The 19887-nt window shown below is 49.0% G+C and overlaps 1 protein-coding gene across 6 annotated transcripts in view; it reads left to right on the top strand.

Moving 5' to 3' along the window:
- Positions 1-19036, top strand: part of fut8a (fucosyltransferase 8a (alpha (1,6) fucosyltransferase)) — a 59729-nt gene extending 40693 nt beyond the window's left edge. For 4 of the 6 annotated variants that reach the window (XM_018732584.2, XM_018732554.2, XM_018732574.2 and 1 more), the window contains 8 exons: positions 6800-6918; positions 7768-7933; positions 9344-9458; positions 12867-13104; positions 15337-15583; positions 16513-16689; positions 16788-16938; positions 17566-19036. In XM_018732584.2, the coding sequence (XP_018588100.1) occupies positions 6800-6918; positions 7768-7933; positions 9344-9458; positions 12867-13104; positions 15337-15583; positions 16513-16689; positions 16788-16938; positions 17566-17895 (1543 nt within the window). In that variant the 3' untranslated portion in view covers positions 17896-19036. Of the gene's footprint in view, positions 1-6799; positions 6919-7503; positions 7653-7767; positions 7934-9343; positions 9459-12866; positions 13105-15336; positions 15584-16512; positions 16690-16787; positions 16939-17565 lie in introns of those variants that run through there. The other 2 variants (XM_018732565.2, XM_018732592.2) reach the window with 2 other exon arrangements.
- Positions 19037-19887: the final 851 nt, after the last annotated feature.

The raw sequence follows: 19887 nt of genomic DNA, 5'->3' as shown, positions 1-19887 counted from the left end.
CGCGAGATGGTCGGCCCACGGCTTGCTTTCTTCGTCTCGCTGCCTCCCAGCTGTAAGCTCGGCAGCATCTGAGTTGGAAGGGCCCCCTAAATCCCCTCACGTTCCCGCCTCGCTCCCCTGCTGCCTTCCGGGACTTCGCCGTGACCAGGAGGTCATCTTCTCTGAGCTGAAGCGGTGCATTTCTTGTTTCATTCATGCCTGTGAAGTAGGAGTGGAATGTGGGAGATAGCGCTGACCTGCCCTCAAACGCGCTGCCGTCACCCCTAGCAGAAGAGTCCTGTTGGGAACTCCACGTTCTTTTGAGAGCCGCGTCTTGGGCACCGGACCGAATGCGCAGAGATTAACCAAATCAGACAGATGATTTTTTTTTTTTGTTCCGGGTGAGGTTTTTATTGTTAATTTAGTTGAAGATTCGGGTCAAGTGGAAGTTTAGTCTCTGTTCTGGTTGCCGAAAGCGCAGGGTCTCCCCGGCTGCCATTTCCTAGGTTACGCAGGTTATGCAGAATGCAGAGAGAATTCTTATTTTGCTGTCATGGAAACCCGTAAGGGACCGAGGTGATGGAAATGTTGAAGAGGCAGGAGGAGGAGACGAGACGGGCCTCACCTTGCCGTTGGATCCGAACCTCCTTGATTCCTTTGAATTAATCACAGTGAAAGCTGTGTGCGTGAGGGTCGCCCCCTGGCTCTGGGTGAATGAGGCAAGGATGCATTCATGGGTTTCTGATAACACACACTCCACTCCCCAGGTTTCTTCAACCCATAATAGGAGAAAAATTAATTTAAAAAAAAAATTGAAATTGACCATAACTACATCTGGAATATATAAAGATATATATGCTAAATGTATTTTACATATCATACTAATTTACTAATGTCTTAGTAATTTACATGTTGTGTGTGTGTGTGTGTGTGTGTGTGTGTGTGTGTATATATATATATATATATATATATATATATATAATATGAGACAAATATGAAAATATTTAATAACATGCATCAAAAACTTCTTTGTCAAGAAAAAACATTTCTCTTACATGGGAGCACAGACACCCAATAAGCAGAAGGGGGGTTTCCCTCCAGCTATCATTAACTGAGATGCCACGACACACACACACACACACACACAGACACAGACACTAGGGACAGCGTGTCTTTCCCCCACTGCTTCAAAAGAGACACTTTTCACCTGTCTGGGAACCAGGGGTTTCCAGCTACTTAATCAAAACCACCGCAGTTACCGCAAGGAGCCCGTTTCCAGCCCACCGATTGCCATGGCGACGCTAAACTCACACCCTAAGGGCAAACAGTGTGTGACATCTAAATTAAACCCATTTATTTCTGGTTCCCTTTTTGTCGACTTGCCTCTCAAAATACAATAAAATGGAGTAACTGTAGCTTACAAGTATTGTGAGCGGAAAATGTACTTCCTTGTTTCTCCCTTGCGGTGTCGTTTCCTGGCGCGTTTAGTCCAGCTGTGTGCGTGTCTAGTCCCTCCACTCTTTAACTGCGAGATCTGGCGAGATCTCCTTGATTTATTGGATGTAGTATTGCTGCTCTATATAAAGCCATTTACACACAGAGCCCCTTTTGCGAAGTCCTGTCCACTTAGTGCCGCTCGGATGCAGACTGAGGACAATGGCTTCTGTTACTCTGAGCAACACAGGCTGGAACGTTGACCCCTGTGTCATCAGTTCCTTACTCGATTTATATTACTTCTCAGATGGCTTAAACAAATTATTAATATTTGTCTGCTAGGCGCCGTTGTCCCCGTGACCCTATTAGGACAAGAGGGATGGATGGATTGATGGATGGACGGACGTTGTCCAAGGCAGCTTAAGTGTTTGGTTTGTATACTAGTGTACTAACAATGGTATTTTTTACTGGAGAAGCCCATAGCAAGTACCTTGCTCAAGGGTAGTGCAGCAGGAGTGATACCTTCTGATTGCAAGGCGGTGGCGCTAACTACTAAACTCCCTACGCCAAAGTTTTCATAATTGACCCGTTAAGCGATCGTGTGAATATCTCATTGTAGGGTTTCCACCGAAGATATCAGGAGAGAAGAGCAGGCACACCCTCGAGACGGTATAAGAAAGAACCTGATCGCAGTTCCAGATCTTTAACAGCTACGCTGCTTGTTTGACAGCAGCGTAATAATTGGAATACCTTCAATTATTGAATTTTCAGAGAAGGCGCACGAGTATTTTTAATTCCCTGTCGTTACAATACATGGGGGCAAAAAAGGTAATCAGTTATTCCACAAAAAATGTGCGCATTTGTAATGAATCCAAGCTTTTGCCATACTTAATTAAGCTCTATACCCATTGTGGCTGATTTTACATAATACTACTTTTGTTAATGTGAGTGAAGAACGTCTGAATTAATGGAGCGTATTACATCGATGGTCTATTCAAACATCTGTCCTCCGTGGAGATCAGACAACAGGAGACATCAGTATGTGCCACTAGATGAACGGTGTTCGAGTTTCGTAACAGAAGTCAAGTTAGGTCAAAACAAAAAGGCAGACTTCACCTTATGCTTTGCCATAATGTTTATACTTTCAAGTTACTATTAAAAAAGCATTACATAACATAAAATTCTGTTTATTAGCAATTACGTCCCAAAGTACCGCTGGAATAGCTTACATAAACCAGCGTCGCTTGCGTGCCTTTATTTGAAGCCCTTGCCTCTTGAAAGAACTTATTGTCTCTTATGAATAAGTGGAGATAAACATCTGCCGGATGAATAAATGTAATAATAATGTAATGCTGTGTTGTTCGGCTGACAGTTTTATCCAAAGTAACTTAGAATTCTTATCTGTTTGTACAGCCGGGTATTCGACTGAAGGAAATCAGGTTAAGTACCACGCTCAAGGGAACGGCAGCATCAGCCGCTTTGTTGAGATTTGAACCAGCAACCTAAACCGCTACGCTACCCGCTGGCTTATTTTGGTATTACGAGCGTAGCTTTGGGCACCGTGCATTAATGAAAGCGCGATGTTAAAGTGTGTTCTCGGGCTTCGGACTGATGTATGCGTGAATTTGATGTGATATGATAATAATAAAGCCGTTTGCTGCGATATTAGAGTGCGGTAGTTCTTCTGTATGGGAATTTTTGATGGCGCTAATATTTTGATCTCATTACTTTCAAATATCCCACCCACCAGCAGTCAAATGAATGCAGCGCTGAGCATAATATGTTTCACGTTTGCCTCTTTGTCCCGCTATTACAATTAGTCATGTGAATTAGCTCTCCCTTGCATGGATTATGGAAAAGATGAAAGGGAAACGAGAAACTAGGATGGCTGCGCTCCAGCATTTACAGTACGTTGCGCTGTGACGGCGATTGTTTTTGCACGTGGGTGGGCACGGGGGTGAGCAAAATTATTCCACTTTGTTGAGCCTGTGATTTAGCTTTTTTTTTTTTTTTTTTTTTTTTTTTTGTTTGTTTGTTTTACTTATCAGCGTTATTGACTTTTTCGTCTTACTTGGCGTTTTCTTTCAGTAGTTGGTACTGATACCTGGTAGTGTAGTAGTTAGAGCTGCTGCCTTTGAACCCAAGGGTCACAGGTTTGAATCCCCCCAGCTGTAGTACCCTTGAACAAAGGTACGTATCCTCAATTGCCCAGCTGTATAAATGAGTAAATAATTGTAGGTAGCCGAGAAAAGCGTCAGTTAAATGAAAAAATGTAAATGTCTCGGTCAACATGCTGGATTATCGATCTTTTTTTGCAGTGGTTACAGTTACTGTTCATTGAGTTTATATTTTTTGTGCAAATGCATCACCAAATAATTCAACATTAAATAGTAGTTTATGCATTAATAGATAATGAATGCGGCAGGGGGTGTGGTGGCACAACGGGTTTGGCCTGTGCTTGCTCTCTGGTGGGTCTGGGGTTCGAGTCCCGCTTGGGGTGCCCTGTGACGGACTGGCATCCTGTCCTAGGTGGGTCCCCTCCCCCTAACCGGCTCTTGTTTATGCTTTGATCAGAAATTTTGCTTCTTTTTTTGGCTTCCTTGCCCATGACCAGGGAATAACTGGGACAATGGCTAGCGTAGCGGTTAAAGCTGTCGCCTTGCGATCGAAGGATCCGGCTTAGAAACCCCACTCGTGCCGCAGGACTCTTCGAGGTGCTATCCCTGAATTGACGCGGTAAAAATGACCGTCCTAACATTGCGAGTAGCCTTGGACAGAGGTGTGAACCGAATAATGGTGAATAAGAACAGTTACTTGGACTGATAATTGCGGATAGCATGTGTTCCTTTCTTGTTTGCAGGAAGCAGCTTGGGTGTGTGCTCAAGGATCTGTAGGCAGCGTTCCACAAATCGTATGAATGATTCAGAAAGAAGAAATGTTCTCGCATGCAGCATGACAGCGCTTCCTCTTTCTGTTGCCTGCTTTCACATCGCAGCCTACGTTTGTCTGCCCTGAATGTATTATGTATTATGCGTATTTGTATCTGCTCCCGTTGACTTTCAGGTTCTCCGACGATGCTCCGGGGCACCGAACGGCTTTCGGTAACGTGTCCGCTTAGTCACGTGGGATCAGGTGAGCTGCAGGAGTGCTGGGCCTTGAGTTGCGTGAGACACAGGCCATCTGATACGGTGGTTAAGGAGCCTTCTGCATTAAATGCAGGTGAAGCTTCTGGATTGGAACTAAGAATTTTGCACCAGCAGGTGCTTACGCTGTTGGTTTACATATCTTCGGTTACTCGGGGTCATTTCGGGCCCAAATGGTTCGCATCTGCCGTGAAACTAAATGAATCATTCATCCAACTTGAGAAGGACGCAGCAAATTGCCATAGCAGTGTTGCGCAGTGCAGAATGAAGTCCCTGGTTGGTATTTAAACTGCTCTCTGGTTGTAGGTGTGCCAATGAAAGACGGCTATAAAGCATTGAGCGCCGGAGAGTTTACGCGGGGCCTTACCTGTCTTCTGCCTCGCTGCGTGTGGCTCCGAGGTGCACCCCCCAGCCCGGTTCCGAACACGTTTCCGTCAAAGTCCTCCTCGAAACGTGTTCCGCCGGGCCGGGTTTCACGAGAACGGAAACCGATGCTTACCCCTATCCTCGGCTATACCGCGATCCCGTTCGTAGCGCTACAGCGGCGAACGGTCAGGTTTTCTTTAATTCGGAACGTGTGCGTTTCGGTCGCTGTTTCTCAAACTCCGTGGTTCCCACCAGAAGTATTTCCGCGCTGCGTGTAAAAATTAAATGAGGTTAGCAATAGTGTTAAAGTTACATACGTGCTTTCCGACCGCTAGGTGGAAGGTTCCAGATGCGTCGTGATGACACACTACAGCCGACCTTATAATAACCAGTGTCGTTCAGAGCATCGGCACAATAAACACACCCACCCAGCTGGCTGAGATTTTGAATGTCTAAAAATGTTATGAGGCTTTAAACACTACTTTGGGAGTGAAAACCAGCTATGCGATTTTAATTAATTTGAACTTTCTTCACTGCGTACTGTGGGATCTTTCGTCTCGCTCCTGTAGGATACGGTAGGATGGGATAGGATAGGACAGGGTGTGGCAGCGTGGTACTTTATGAATCCCTGCTGGGAAATTCACACATTTAATATACATTGGAAACACACGGACATAAAGCGTAAGAAGTATTGATATGTAACCGTAGTGATATGGAGGGACCTTATAAAGTCTCCTGTATGGCGATTTGGTGTGAGGTGTCTACAGCTGAATTATTCAGATGTCCTTGTTTGATTAAGGCAGCCATGCTTACTTTGTCAATATTATTCTCGTAGATAGGGGAAGCGAGGTGCGAGGCGAGCGCGTGGGGGGTTCTGTATGAGTGTGGGCTTGGGTCAAGAACCTGAGCCTTAGAGCCACAGATGAATCTCAGCGGACAGTTGTCCTTGCCATTTACTCTCTGCTTATATATAAACTGCAGTCAATCACTTTCTGAGCCTCGAAGTAGTTTTGCCCTTGAACAGCCCAGAATGACATCAATATTTCATATCGCCTTCCTCCCCCCCCCACTTCAGTTCTGCATTCTGTTCTCTCTCATATGCAGTCATATTTCAGGCCAGACAGAAACGTACCAAAACCGTTCTGGCAACCAAGTGGGTATGTTCCCTGCAGGCTGTCTGAGAGCCGAAACAGGAACTGCATGTTAGGGGAAGCAGAGCAAAGTATTTTCATTTGGAGCCAAGGAGGACCGTCCTGGAGCGATCAAAGGCACACAAGGCAAAATATTCAAAGCGGTTGCGGCTCTCTCCCGGTACCAGAAACACGATTTCCAGCGCGAATCGCACGTGCGCGCTGCTGCGTTCCGGAAGCGTGGAGGTCGGACCAGGAAGAAAGGTGGTCCGTTGGATTATAGATTCATTCGAAGGGGTGCGCTCTCCCCCCGAGACCGGCTGGCCTTCCTTTTCACCTAATGAACTAGGATGAGCTGCAGAGAAGCTCAGGGGGGGCTTTGCTGGTATAATTTGGTTTGGTGAGTGTGGAAGTGTTTTCTGTTTTTTTCTGCTTTGTTTTTCTTTTTTTCTGACTAGGGGGTTAGGATGGTTTACTCACTTCTTTCAGGTGTGTCACGGGGCACAGAGCATGTGATGAATAGCTGTTGCCAATAAGTGAATTGCCAGCAGTTGCCACGGCTACTGATCACCGGATTAAGTCGATGCCGCATTCGCAGTATATACAGTCCTGGGAAACCAGCCAGGCGGTGCTTACCTTGACCTGGAGTTCGTGCTGTTATGCTCTCACAGACACACACACACACACACACGCGTGCCCATATAGTGTTCTGTGTGGCAAAGACCTGCTGACTTTTTTCTCCTGCAGGATACCGGAGGGACAGGTGGATGTGGGACCGGCCGCAGCAGGGCGCCTTCGCACCTTAGAGGCGGAACTGACCCGAGCTAAGGAGCAGATCGACAGCTTCCGCAGGCAGTCTGGAGGCGGTGAGGCCAGCGGCATGCTATACTCACCTGCCCGACACAGAGAGCGGCGGTTAAAGGCACTGGGACGCTGACTCTGAGTCAGACTGTTGGAAATTGTAGAGGGAAGCTATGAGCTTCATAGCAGAAATAATCCCCTGAGTCAAATAATATTGCCCAATGGAGGAGAAATAACTTTTTTTTATGTCCTGATCAAATTCATTGGTCAGGTAAATACTGGAGCACGGCTCTCGGCCTTCCCTGCGATGATGCCCGACGGAGGGGGTTGCTGCCTGTGTAGAAGGAAAGACAGAGGTGGTAGTCTGTTGTTTTCTTGCCGCCGGACTCCAGAAATGCTCGGATCCCCCGGTCCGTGGCTCGAAGGTGGAGTCGGAATATTTCCCGAGTCCCCTGCCCCGAATCCCACATGGGCTTCTCCAGTTTGAGGGCCTGCTTCTAGCTGGGAACGTGCATCACTTCCTCCTCCTCTGAGCCACTCCTCCTATTGTTCCTGCTGCGGTTTAGAAGTAGTGCCAAGGAGATGAAGTGACCGAACGAATCCGTTAAATGATGTAGGACGTCTTTATAAGCGGAGATGAAACATTTTAAGACACACAAGTTCAGGCTTGATTTCCGTGCTGTTAATAGTACAGTATCTCAACGGAACGCTGTAGGCTTCTGTCCTGTGTCTAAACCGTTCTCATTGCTGCTGTCGTATTGCATGTCGGGACAGCTTTCTCGCAGGAGGTGCATTCATGGTACTGGAACCCTTTACCGCTAAATACGTCACTACCTGCTGCGGTGACGAGAGTGTTGAGATCTGAAGCGCTTTGCCATCCTACGTTGACCTCTCACCTCCCTCTCCTCACCTAGCGGGCCCAGGCAAAGAGCACGAGGTCCTGCGAAGGAAGGTGGAGAATGGCGTTAAGGAGCTATGGTACTTTGTGCGCAGCGAGGTGAAGAAGCTGAGCGGGGTGGATCCAGCAGACCTGCAGAGGCACAGCGCTGTCCTGCTCGAGGACCTGGGCACCCAGCAGAGGTTAGACGCATCGGGGTCTGCCCGGCCTGGGATCCAGCGGCCGAGGGCGTGGTGTAAAATGCGCTCGTACATAAATAATTCCTAACTCCACCCCAGTGGAAGTCGGAGTTGTATTTTTGAAACGTGGCTGAACTTTAAGAATGGGCGCATGCACACGAGATGTGTTGTACGGGGTTTGCTGTCCTTGCGGGGACATTTTCCTCTTTGTTCGTGTCTCCCCAGCGCTGGGAAAACATGCTCTCGCACCCAAACTCACTTGTGTTGTCTTATTTGTGGGGATTTACACGTATTTCGAAAATGTCCCCTTAAGGTATTTACAGTGTACGTAGAATGTATATATTAAAAACGACCTAAGCTACCCCTTGCAGAAAGCAATTATATTGGTTCTGCACCAGTCCGGTCACGATAAGGGAATTAATGGCAAATTCGGCTCGTGCTGGAAACTGTCTGCCGGGTATAGAGGTGTTCCACTGAGCTGCACGCACCTTAGAGCAGGGGTGTAAAAATCAATCTGTACGAAAATCCTCACTGTAATAACTTAAATAACACTGTTATTTGTACATAAATGTATGTAGAGAATTCAGGAAATGCCTTTTTCAGTCTTCCAGAGAGTCTCTGCCTCATTCGTGCAGCTTGCAGAGTCCCACTCGCAACCCCCCCCCACCGTCCCCAGGCCCGCCGGGTAGAGCAGAGCCTGGAAAATCACGTCCGCTTCCCGGAGAGCAGCACACCGGGGGGGCGGGTGGGGTGGGGTGGGGGGGAGTCCCTATTTCCTACCATTGATTTATGTGTTTATTGTAAATAGGTCTGTAATTGCTTTCATTTCGAGTCGGTGATCAGCGACGATCACCCCCCTCTTCATCCAAAACCCCCTCCGGCTCAAGTGTACCCAATCATGTCTCTGGTCCCTGACAAATCCTCCCACTCGGAGGTTCTCACCGTCCCATGAAATTGAAAAGCCTGCTGGCCTCTCGTGGCATGGGCTTGCTTGTTTGGACCTGTATGCGGGTTCGGTAGCACCTCCCCATTGCATAGTCCCCAAGTGAATCATTTTTAAGGGCGTAAATGAAAATTTTAAAGCCTACCCGTAGTTTAAGTGACAAGTCCGTGATTTATAGGTTCGTTGAAAGTGTGCGAATGTACCGAGTTTATGACGGAGATGCAAAACGGTTTATTGAGTCTTGATAGCCGTGATAAAGCCTTGATATTATTTCAGGTGTGTGCTTGCCAACATACTAGCAGGGGACATGAAAAGTGATTTATTGTTTGTGGATTAGATATCCGAACGCTTGCTTGTTTGTTTGTTTGTAATACCTGTCAGTGAAAGACAAGTTCTGTCAAAAGAGGCTTTGGATCGAAGGGAGTGGCTGACGGCGACACCTGACCCTGCCTGTCCCTGTGCGAATTCAGGTCCATCGTGACGGACCTGTATTACCTCAGCCGGGCGGATGGTGCTGGAGACTGGAGGGAGAGGGAGGCGAAAGAGCTGTCGGATCTGGTGCAGAACCGGATCACCTTCCTGCAGGTATGCTGGAGAAACGGAGCAGGAGCATACTGTCGCACCTGGACCAGGTTTTGCTTTCTTACCACACAGAGCACCACTCGCAACATCGCTATTATCCTCATCGTCGTTAATTAATTCATTGTTTAGCTGTGACGTTCACTCAGATCAGCTTCCACTGTATCCCTTTCACGCAGTTTTCTGTTTTTAACTAGAGGTGTTCAGGTTAAGTACCTTGTTCAAGGATACTAGAGGGCTGAGCGGCAGTTTAAATGCAGCAGCACCGGAATCTCCACTGCCACCAAGCCTGCTTTTGACGGAGCGTGGCTAAAGTACTCTGAACTCGTTTACCTGGCGCTTTTCTCCAAAGCGACTTACAATTATTTACCGCGGTTGGGTAATTTTACTGCAGCAATTCTAGGGTCAGTACCTTGCTCAAGGATACTATGCCTGGAGGTGGGAATCGAACCTGCGACCCTTGGGTCCAAAGGCAGTGACGTCAACCACTACGCCACCATCTGTCCCTGCGCGTTTAACCCGTGTCCGTAGTTCGTCCAGGTTAGCGCGGTACCCACCTCGCGGCGAAAAAACTAGGCACAGCAATGCAGCTGAAGAAACTGTCGTTAGATTTTAAAAATAAAAACGACAAATGACTAACGGATTGTACGAAGCAAATGTAATTTGCCACCCACGCCGTCTTTTATTATTACCCCTGTAACTGACCGCACCTCGGTGAACATTTTGATCTAAACTTTAGTCCATTGCTTTAGCGTAGTAGTAGCTATAGCAACCGTTCCTGTAACCGTGTCAAAGTTTTGCAGTTAATAACTTGGCTGACATCACCAGCAAGAGTAATTTTGGGGCAGTCGGAAGAAACAATAAATAACATGAGGGCGCAGCAGCTTTTCTTTCTGGCTTTTCTGCCCTACAACAACTGTCGAGCGGCAGCACATAAAGCACCGGGAGAAATTTGTTTGGAAGCGAGAGCACATGTCCAAAGTAATTCATTTTACAGACGTTTAAGTGGCTTGTGTTGGAGGATGCACCGCAAACATTTTTGCTCTTGTAGACGACTTTTCTTCCATGTGTCTTCGCTTTCGTGTAGAGCAGTAAATGAAAATGCCCGCGGCGGAGCCTTCGGTGTTCGGGACAGATCGGACCCCCGCCGCTGCCCTTTCGCTCCCTCCTCCTCCGCATTCCCATGTTTCTTCATCATATCTCGTCTACCTGCGTTGTCCCTTCTGCTTTGCCTCTTTCTATTCCACCTGTCCCATCCCTGTCCCATCCCTGTCCCATCCCTGTCCCATCCCTGTCCCATCCCTGCTCACCCGTCCCGCTCTTGTATTCCATCCGTCTCTTCCCTCCCACGTAGCCCGTTTCTCCTCTGCGCCGACTCCTTGTTCATCATCCTCATTCCGCATATTTTCACGTGCCTCGTCGTCGGTCTTTCTCCTCAAACCCATCGGCTCCTGTTTCCGTGTCACTTGCATCCCTCCCCCATCTCACGTTATTTGTCATGCCTTTCGATCTTTGAGCCGAAATTTCTGTACCAGCAGCGGCTGCGATTCCCCCGCCGTCGTTCCTGAGGAACGAGTGTGCCGAGCGGCAGCGATTCTCGGTACCTGATGTCCGGTGTCTGTCTGGCCGTTCGGGGGAACGCGTCGATGGTAACGGCTGCCACCGCGTGCTTGCAAACAGGTGTCCTCGCCTGTCCGTGTCCCCATTAGCAGTCCATCCCTCGCCATTCGACATAACCGCTTCTGACAGCGTAAGGATTCCTGACACATTGGGCCCAGCTTGTGGCACAAGGCCCGCGGTCACATGGTCTGTCCTGGAGGTACCGTCCTCGCGCCCCCACCCGCCCCCGCATATCCGTGCAGTCGCTGCGGTCGACAGCGCGCGACATGGCACTTTAACTTCATGCAGCCTCTGGTTTATTGATGATACAAATAATGTAGATCAGTAGCTGTCGAGTCCCCCTCCTGCGGGACTGCAGCGCTAGCTGGTTTTCATACCAATTAGAGATTTAGTGTAATGAACTCTTCGCCGCGAGCATCCGAGTGACGTCCCTGCTTTCTGCCTCTCGGACCTGCGCCTTACCCGGGTGAAGCGTGTCAGTCTCCAGGCTCATTAGCTGGAAATGCCCTGTCATGCGTATCTGAAGAGCTTCAATTCTCCGAGCATCGGACTGATTTATATTTCAGGCGCGATGATTAATTGAACACGATGAGAGAAGACTAATAAGCAAGTAAACATTTTATTTATAAGGCACATTTTAAATCACACTTGCAGTTCACATTTCTTGCTGTACATGTGAACTAAAATCATTAAAAGGCACAGTGAAAGAACAGACTCCCGGATTTGACTCGGTGCTTTAAAAATACACCTCTAACGATATATTTGTTCACCCAGAAGGTTTTAAATTAGGGCTGTTTGGAGAAGGAACTGCCCCTATCTATATTTTTGTATACAGTATGTGTCCGGTCCTGTTTGTATTTGTTCTCGGACCGCCGTTCGGCAAATTGGATGTGGGCGCAGCCGAAAAAAATCGAGAAAGTTGGCAAACGCTTGTTGTCAAATGACTTAACTGTGGATTTAGCCGCTACGGTGTGATGCTGCCGTGAAAAGAGAGGTCATTCGCTTGTCTAATTAATGCTCCGCAGACATGCCCGCGTTGATCTAGGGAGTAAGATTGTGTTCACGAGTAGCTATATTAACGCCTGATCGTCTCAGACGTATTCCCAGTGATGGGATCTGGCATCCGCTGTTATGAATATAGAATTACACGTGTTGCGGTGGATGGATTCATGGATAAATCTCTGTAATATTTAGCCCGATTTGAGCTCTAGTGCCATCAGTCTCGTGTACAGTCGAGGTTGTGTTCGGAATGCAAGAGAACGAGGAGGGTTTTGATGGGCAATTAATTTATTTTAGGCTTCTTGATAGCAAACTAAACGCATAAAAAGTTGTTCAAAAGATATTTCAGCGTGTGAAATTAAAAAAACGAAATTGATGCGCTATAGACAGGCTATATAAGGAAGCACAGAAGTCGCAGCAAAGTGGATACTCGATTCGAGAGATGGAATAAATGGGAAATAAACTGTACCTAAAATTCATTTTCTGTGGAAAGTCATTTTCTGTGCGTGTCAGAATAGCACGCTCCAGTGCATTTCTTCTGTGTGTATGATGATGATGATGGATGGTGTCATTTTGGTTAATGCACACTTAACCAACTCAGTTAGTCCATTTAAATCTGCTTCTTCGAGTAAATGAAAGCACGCGCGGAGGGGGAGTCGGGCGCAGCTGGGAACGGCCACCGAGATCTTGGACGGCGCCGTCTGGGCACCGTTCTCTCCGTTAGCCGCCGAGACTATTGACGGGCACACGCCGCCGTGTTTCCCGACCCTCCCTCCCTCCCTCTCCCTGCCCCAGAACCCACCGGACTGCAGCAAGGCACGGAAGCTCGTGTGCAATATCAACAAGGGCTGCGGCTACGGCTGCCAGCTACACCACGTGGTCTACTGCTTCATGATCGCCTATGGCACGCAGCGCACCCTCATCCTCGAGTCCCACAACTGGCGCTACGCCCCCGGGGGCTGGGAGACCGTCTTCCGGCCCGTCAGCGACACCTGCGTGGACCGGACGGGCGCCTCCACGGGGCACTGGTCAGGTGAGCGTCTGCTCAGAGCCCAGGCGCTCCCCGGTACGGGACGCCGGTAGGTAAAGCGTGGACGTGAGAAAAAAATCCTCCCCGTTTCTCTGCTGTCACAGCTATCCAACCGAAAAATGCTGCATTTGTTTTTGAAGGTAAGCAAACATTTCCTTTTACCGTGGCATGGATCACGGTTTGTATCTGGGTGTATCTGTGTAATGTAATTCGTACTGAGCATTTCTTATAAAATACTGACATTTTCCCTTGGAGGGGAGTGCAGCCAGTCGGCCTTGGACCTCAGAGGCTTTTTTTTTTTTTTTTTTTTTCCCTCCTGTACCAGCTGCACTTCTTCCCCTTTTGCCTTCTGGCTTTTTTCCAGCACTTTCTAGCTGTGTATTGTTGCTATTTCTAATAATACTTGTAGCTTTGCAGTCTATTTTTGCAGCATTCACCATTACGTGCTCAGGGGGAACATGTTCGGAGGGTTACAAAAATGAATTTAATTGAAGAGTGTAGTTAACCTGAAAAGCAGTCGCTGGGGCTCACCTTCCTATTTTTCTCAAATATCACAGGACCAGCTGCCTTTTTTTTTTTTTTAGGTCGAACACAGTGATTGACAAAAGGCAACAAATAATATCGCGGCGTGCGATACACACAAAACACTGGCGTTTTGCAGAGTCTGCCACGCTTCCAGGGCACGTCGGAAAAGGAATCTCTGTTGATGATGTAAGAAGGTGAAATTTTTTTTAAAACAAAGGGCCAGTTATCTGTTCAAGGTGTGCTTAGTAAAATACCCATTGGGTATGCCGAGAAGTTGTCTGGCAACTAACAAAAGGAAACTTTTATTGGGTTTAACTTGTTGCGCAACTCTCCCTCAATAGTTGGGTTTACATTGGCTGAGCGGGCCACAAAATCAGAAAAACGGGTTTTAGACGTTCCTTGGATGAGACAGGATGGGCCACGATGATATCTAACGCTGTGAATGCAGTTGTGGAAAGGCCAGGCGTCTTCCTCTGGATCTGCATTGCTGTGGGGGTCCCGCCATTAATTTTGTGCCCTCATTTTCATACACGGAATACATCCATCTGCAATCCACCCGCAGCCCCAGACAGGAGAAGAGTTTTGCTCTATGAGCATGTTCTCAGAACCTTGGACAGAAGCCCACGATGGCCTTTTAGACGTGCGACGGGAGAAGCGGACATGTCCGACAACAGGGCATCGGTGGGGCCTGGGGATGGAGTTGGGGGAGCGTAGTGTAACACACACATAAATACACACACGCTCAACTGTCAGATGGCAAGGAATGGGAAGACGCAACCAGTGCAAGCTTTGAGGTGTATTTTGGGGACTGTATTCTCCAGTCCACACCATCAATTAAATATGATAAAAAAAAAAAAAAAAACATGGTTGTCAAGTACCAACTGATTTATTCTGATATGCGGGCAATATATACTTTACATTCTTAAGTGTCATAATCAGGTTGCTATGGAAAAGAGGGAGTTAGAGGAGGGTTTTTAGGGGAAAAGTGTGTGAATGAGAGCAGTATATGGAAAAATACTCTATGCTTGACATCTGCTGTCAAGTTTGAGTCTGCAATATGTAAAATATTTTATTTGAAGAAAATATTTCTTCAATATTTGGAACTGTAGTTTACTTCATTTATATTCCAGGCACGTTCTAGCATGCATATACACATGCATAAACATCGGTCGAGAAGATTTCTATTCCAGGAGAATTCTGTGACTGGTTCGCAAACTGTTTACTTCTGGTCTTATAGGAAAAAATGGATTGTTACAGATTTTATCGTCTTCCGGGCTCATCCGATAAAACTATTTCTCAGCATTTTAATTTTTTTCTACCGCTAAGTCTTTTTCTTAATAGTTCTGACAAGGAATGGAAGAAACACTGGTTGAAGGTGATGCAGCCGACAAGAACTGATGACTCCGCCAGAGAGAGAAACGGTTCATCCCACAGGGGAACAGTCTTTTCGCGCTGTTATAGATCTAAACTGGATTACACGGTATTACACGTATAAAATGATACCTAACAGTCATTAGAATGATGTTCATGGCAGAAAGGTGGAAAGGATGGGTGGAGTGATTCATTTACAAATAGTAAATGACGGGAAATAACCGCGTCGCGAGAAGGGAGTTCCATTTTGAAGGAATACGACACATGAAAGCACGATGGAAACTGTTGACGCCGTCACTGTTGCCAGGCTAAAAATGGCTTTGTGGCCTCACTCTCCAGGGGAGGACCACGACCGCGATGTCCAGGTGGTGGAGCTGCCCATCGTGGACAGCCTGCACCCTCGGCCACCTTACCTGCCCCTGGCGATCCCCGAGGACCTGGCCGACCGCTTGCACCGTCTCCACGGCGACCCCTCCGTCTGGTGGGTCTCGCAGTTCGTCAAGTACCTGGTGCGCCCGCAGGCCTGGCTGGAGAAGGAGATCCAGCAGACCACCGCCAAGCTGGGCTTCAAGCACCCCATCGTTGGGTTAGTGGCTCACTGCCCCGCCCCGCCCCGCCCCCGACCCGCTCCCCTTCCCCACAAGGCTCCACCCAGTTTCTCCCACACCCCTCTTTCTTCCTCATCCATTTGCTCCGTTAATCTCCTCCTCTCCCGAACCGTACCGCACTCCAGTTTATCTGTGTCATTCCCCTAGGTTTAACGCACACGTTCCCATCACTGGGGATGACAAAGAAATGAAGTGCTTCTCTCCCTTTGTGTTTTCGGAATGAAATTTTAATGAACTTCTCAATTTTTCGTGCGGCCGCGGCGTCGGGGAATAGCAGCAGGCTGGAAAACGGCGCGGGCGCCTGGAACGAAAGCATCGTTCCCGTAGCGCGTCTGCACCCTGGGCGTTGCGCAGAAAGAGAAGGACCGCAGCGGGCCGCGTGTGCGCGAGCGCCCGGGCGTATTGATTATCTGCACTCGGCACCGAGTGCCCTGGGAGGGTCCGCTTTGCTCTCAGAAAGCGATTAAAAGGAGGGGGAGAGAATAGAGGCGTAAAAATGCCGTGTAGGGAGGGGCGTGCTCACGCAGCGCAGGAGGGGTACAGCACACTTTCGCTGGAGAAAGAGCTTCTGTCAGCAAAGCGCCCCCCGCCACCCCCGCTCAGCTTCCCGCGTCCGGACCAATCGCGGCCACGCAACCTGCTGTTCGCATCGTGAAACTGTTTTTTCTTCTCTTCCCCACGACACCTGTATAATCGCGTTGTCAGAAGCATTCGAGGGTCCGTCCACAAACGCACGCGCGCGCACGCGAACAGAACGCATCGGCGCTCGAACACGACACGCACGCCCTCGCATTCCTGCGTGCGGTCTTCCCAAAAGCATAAACGCGCGCGCACGAGTACGTACGTACGCACGCAGTGATGTGCGGAGCGAGCACGGTGACAAAGCACGATCTTTCCCCCCCTGCAGAGTGCATGTGCGCCGCACTGATAAGGTGGGCACGGAGGCGGCGTTCCACTCCATCGAGGAGTACATGGTGCACGTGGAGGAGCACTTCCAGACCCTGGCTCAGCGCATGCCCGTGGACAAGAAGCGCGTCTACCTGGCCACAGACGACCCATCTCTCCTGCAGGAGGCCAAAGCCAAGTGAGCTCCTCTTGGACTGTGTGTGTGTGTCCTCTGAGTTTGAGTGCGCGCGCGCATGCAGTCTCGAGGATCGTAACCTGCGCATACCCTCCCTGCAGGTACCAGGATTACGAATTCATCAGCGACAACTCAATCTCCTGGTCCGCCGGACTGCACAACCGCTACACGGAGAACTCCCTGAGGGGCGTGATCCTGGACATCCACTTCCTGTCCCAGACCAACTTCTTGGTCTGCACGTTCTCGTCTCAGGTGAACACCTCCGCGCCTGCGTTCGCAGGAGATCGTCGGGGTTGCGGGTCCAGCTAAGGGTTTGGCAAAGGCTAATTAAGCCTGTAGCGACGGATAGATCGCAGAATTACTCTTTAGAAGTTTCCGGCAGTCCCGATCGTTCCCGATCCCAGGGAGAGAGTGAATGAGAGAGAGGGACACATGAAAGTGCATTGAAGTTGAAAGATTTTCCCTCAGCCTGACAGCGTGCCCGTGGCCCTCGAGGGCGTCCTTCAAAACCGGTGCAAACGTGCCCTCGAAAACCCTCCTGACATCAGCGAGTCGGGTGACGTAGCCTGAACGTTAACTCTGTAACCCGGACGCAACCCCCAGGTTAAGGACGCATACATTTGCAACCTGGTGGTTTGCCGGTTCGAGTGCTCAGGAGCCTTAATTTAGTATCCTTGAGCAGGGTGCTGGGCCTGGAGCCCTCCAGTACAATACCCGGTTATACCCAGTATAAATGGCTAGCAGTGTAAGCTGCCTGAAAAAAGTACAGGGATAATATATAATAAGAGCTTAATGGGTTTAGGTTTCTCTCTGACTCCGAAGCGCTCTGCCCCTAATCCGCGCTCCCGCCCCGCGGCCTCGGCTCGTCTCGTCCCGCAGGTGTGTCGCGTGGCCTACGAGATCATGCAGACGCTGCACCCAGATGCCTCCTCCTTCTTCTACTCGCTCGACGACATTTACTACTTCGGCGGCCAGAACGCCCACAACCAGATAGCCATATACCCACACCAGCCGCGCAACGCCGACGACATCCCGCTGGAGCCCGGAGATGTCATCGGGGTGGCCGGAAACCACTGGGACGGCTACTCCAAGGGCGTGAACCGGAAGACGGGCCGGACAGGCCTCTACCCATCCTACAAAGTGAAGGAAAAAATCGAGACAGTGAAATACCCCACGTACCCCGAGGCAGACAAACTGCTGCATCTTTAGGCAGCCGAGACACTTGAATCCGGACAGGAAGGAGAGGGACTCATAGGGGAGGAGGTTTGCACTGCGCTTGTGTGTGTGCGTGTGTGCGTGCGTGTGCGTGCACGCACGCGAGTGTGTGTTGACAGGGTGTCCTACTAGTCGTGGGACCCCGTCCAGGCTGCTTACTCCCCTGCAGTCCCTGACCCTGGTGCCCTCCAGCAACGCCATCAGGGTTTTGAAAAAAACGAATAAACAAGAGACGTGGAAAATGGAGCGGACTGATCTCTTGTTTAATGAAGGGATTGCTGTCACAACTGTTTTATTTAACAAAGCAAACCATCTGATGATGGGTGGGGGGGGGATGCGCTCCCGACTGGAAAATGACTTTCCATCTTTTCGCGTGCTTTTCTTTGTTCCCGTGCTCGCCGACTGAATCTTCCTACCCAGCCAGACTCATCCCTTTCCTCTCGCCCTCTTCCCAGCCGCCGACATTCACTCCGCCTTACCTCAGAGTCTTCATCAAAACGTGTCCGTTCGCTCGCTATTAATTTATACAGAATCGTGTTTCCGGTAGGTGATTTCAGCTTCTTGATTTGGTGCATTTCTGCGGGTGCGCGCGCGCGTATGAGTCCCTACTACGGTGCCTACGGAAGGAAGTTGCTTCTCCTCTTCTTTGGTGGACTGAAAAGGAAGCAGCGCTGACAGTGAAGTTGACTTTACCGGACTCAACACGGTACCGCGCTCCCGCCCCGACTCTGGGCGCAGAGGACGACTGAACCGCACAGAAGGTGTTTTGTCATACTTAATTCTTTGTTCATTCATGTTTGTTTGTTTGTTTTGTTTTTTTTTTTAATATGCTGTACAAATGGAAAAAAAACCACTGACATTGAAAATAATGATGACAATAAAGATGATAACGGTCATGAGAGGTTTTACTCAATCGTAAAGAGATTTTCATAATTTACATATCTGGGGGCTGTCTTTGATAAGAGCCAATGTAAATAAACCTGAGAAACCAATCCAGGGTGCATGGTTTCACGGATGGGAAAGTAAAGCAGCGCCCCAGCGACGCGCCCCAGCCAAAGGGGTGGGCGGTGGGTGGAGCCGCAGGGAGGAGCCGAGTCCCAGCATGCTTAGCGGCAGCCTCGAGAGAACCGGACAGAAGGGGTAGACCGTGCGGGCCTCGTCAACTGCAAGGATGACTTCTCTTGCCTAAAACCCATCTTAATATTTTATCTTGATCCCGTTGTCTGATACCACAACATCTCAATCCAGCATCGCTGATGGTGCCGTCGTTTACTCGTGAACAGCGTTCGGCGCCGCATTGTTTATAATCACACGGTGAAGCGCTAACAAAGGAGATTACTTACTCTTCAGGGTGAAGGGGAGAGAGAACCTGCTATTTCTTTTCAGCTGTCAGACAGCAAAAACTAATTAAGCCTACGGTGACACATACGAAATTACACTTCAAACACTACCTGCATTTCACACCCCCTCCTTCCCAACCAAAAACAGTCCTCAAAAAATCTCTGTTGCAAAAAAAAAACAAAAAAAATAAGAAAAACAGACAGAGCCTCCAGAGCTTTATAAACGCGCAAGTCGACTGGGGGGTAGTTTAATTAAAACACAGCGATCAGCAGCACAGCATGTCTTTAGCAGTTATTTAAAAGGAACATTGGTTCAGTCAATTCTTGTGTTAATTGGACGGGAAGCAGCGCTTCCCGATGGATAAAAGCAGGGCGGTATCGCCTCTCGGCCCTCTAATTTAGAAGCAGGCGTAACATTGTTCGTCAGGAACTGAACCTAAGCGTGCTCGGTATGGTACCTGTGCTCAGGGGGTCTCCGGCACTTACGTGAACCCCATGCATAGAGTCCAGCTGGGGATGGAACCGGTGTTTCAGCCGCAACTTGAGTGCTTTCCTCTCCCGTGTTGGGTCCTCGAGTGGGTTCCCTTCAAGGCTGCTGGGAAGCACCGTAGTTCATGGCATTTGCATACAGTCTAATGCGATCAAC

Source organism: Scleropages formosus, chromosome 15 (assembly GCF_900964775.1).
Source record: "Scleropages formosus chromosome 15, fSclFor1.1, whole genome shotgun sequence".
In the NCBI taxonomy this organism is placed as follows: Eukaryota; Metazoa; Chordata; class Actinopteri; order Osteoglossiformes; family Osteoglossidae; genus Scleropages; species Scleropages formosus.
This window is presented reverse-complemented; position numbering and strand designations above follow the sequence as displayed.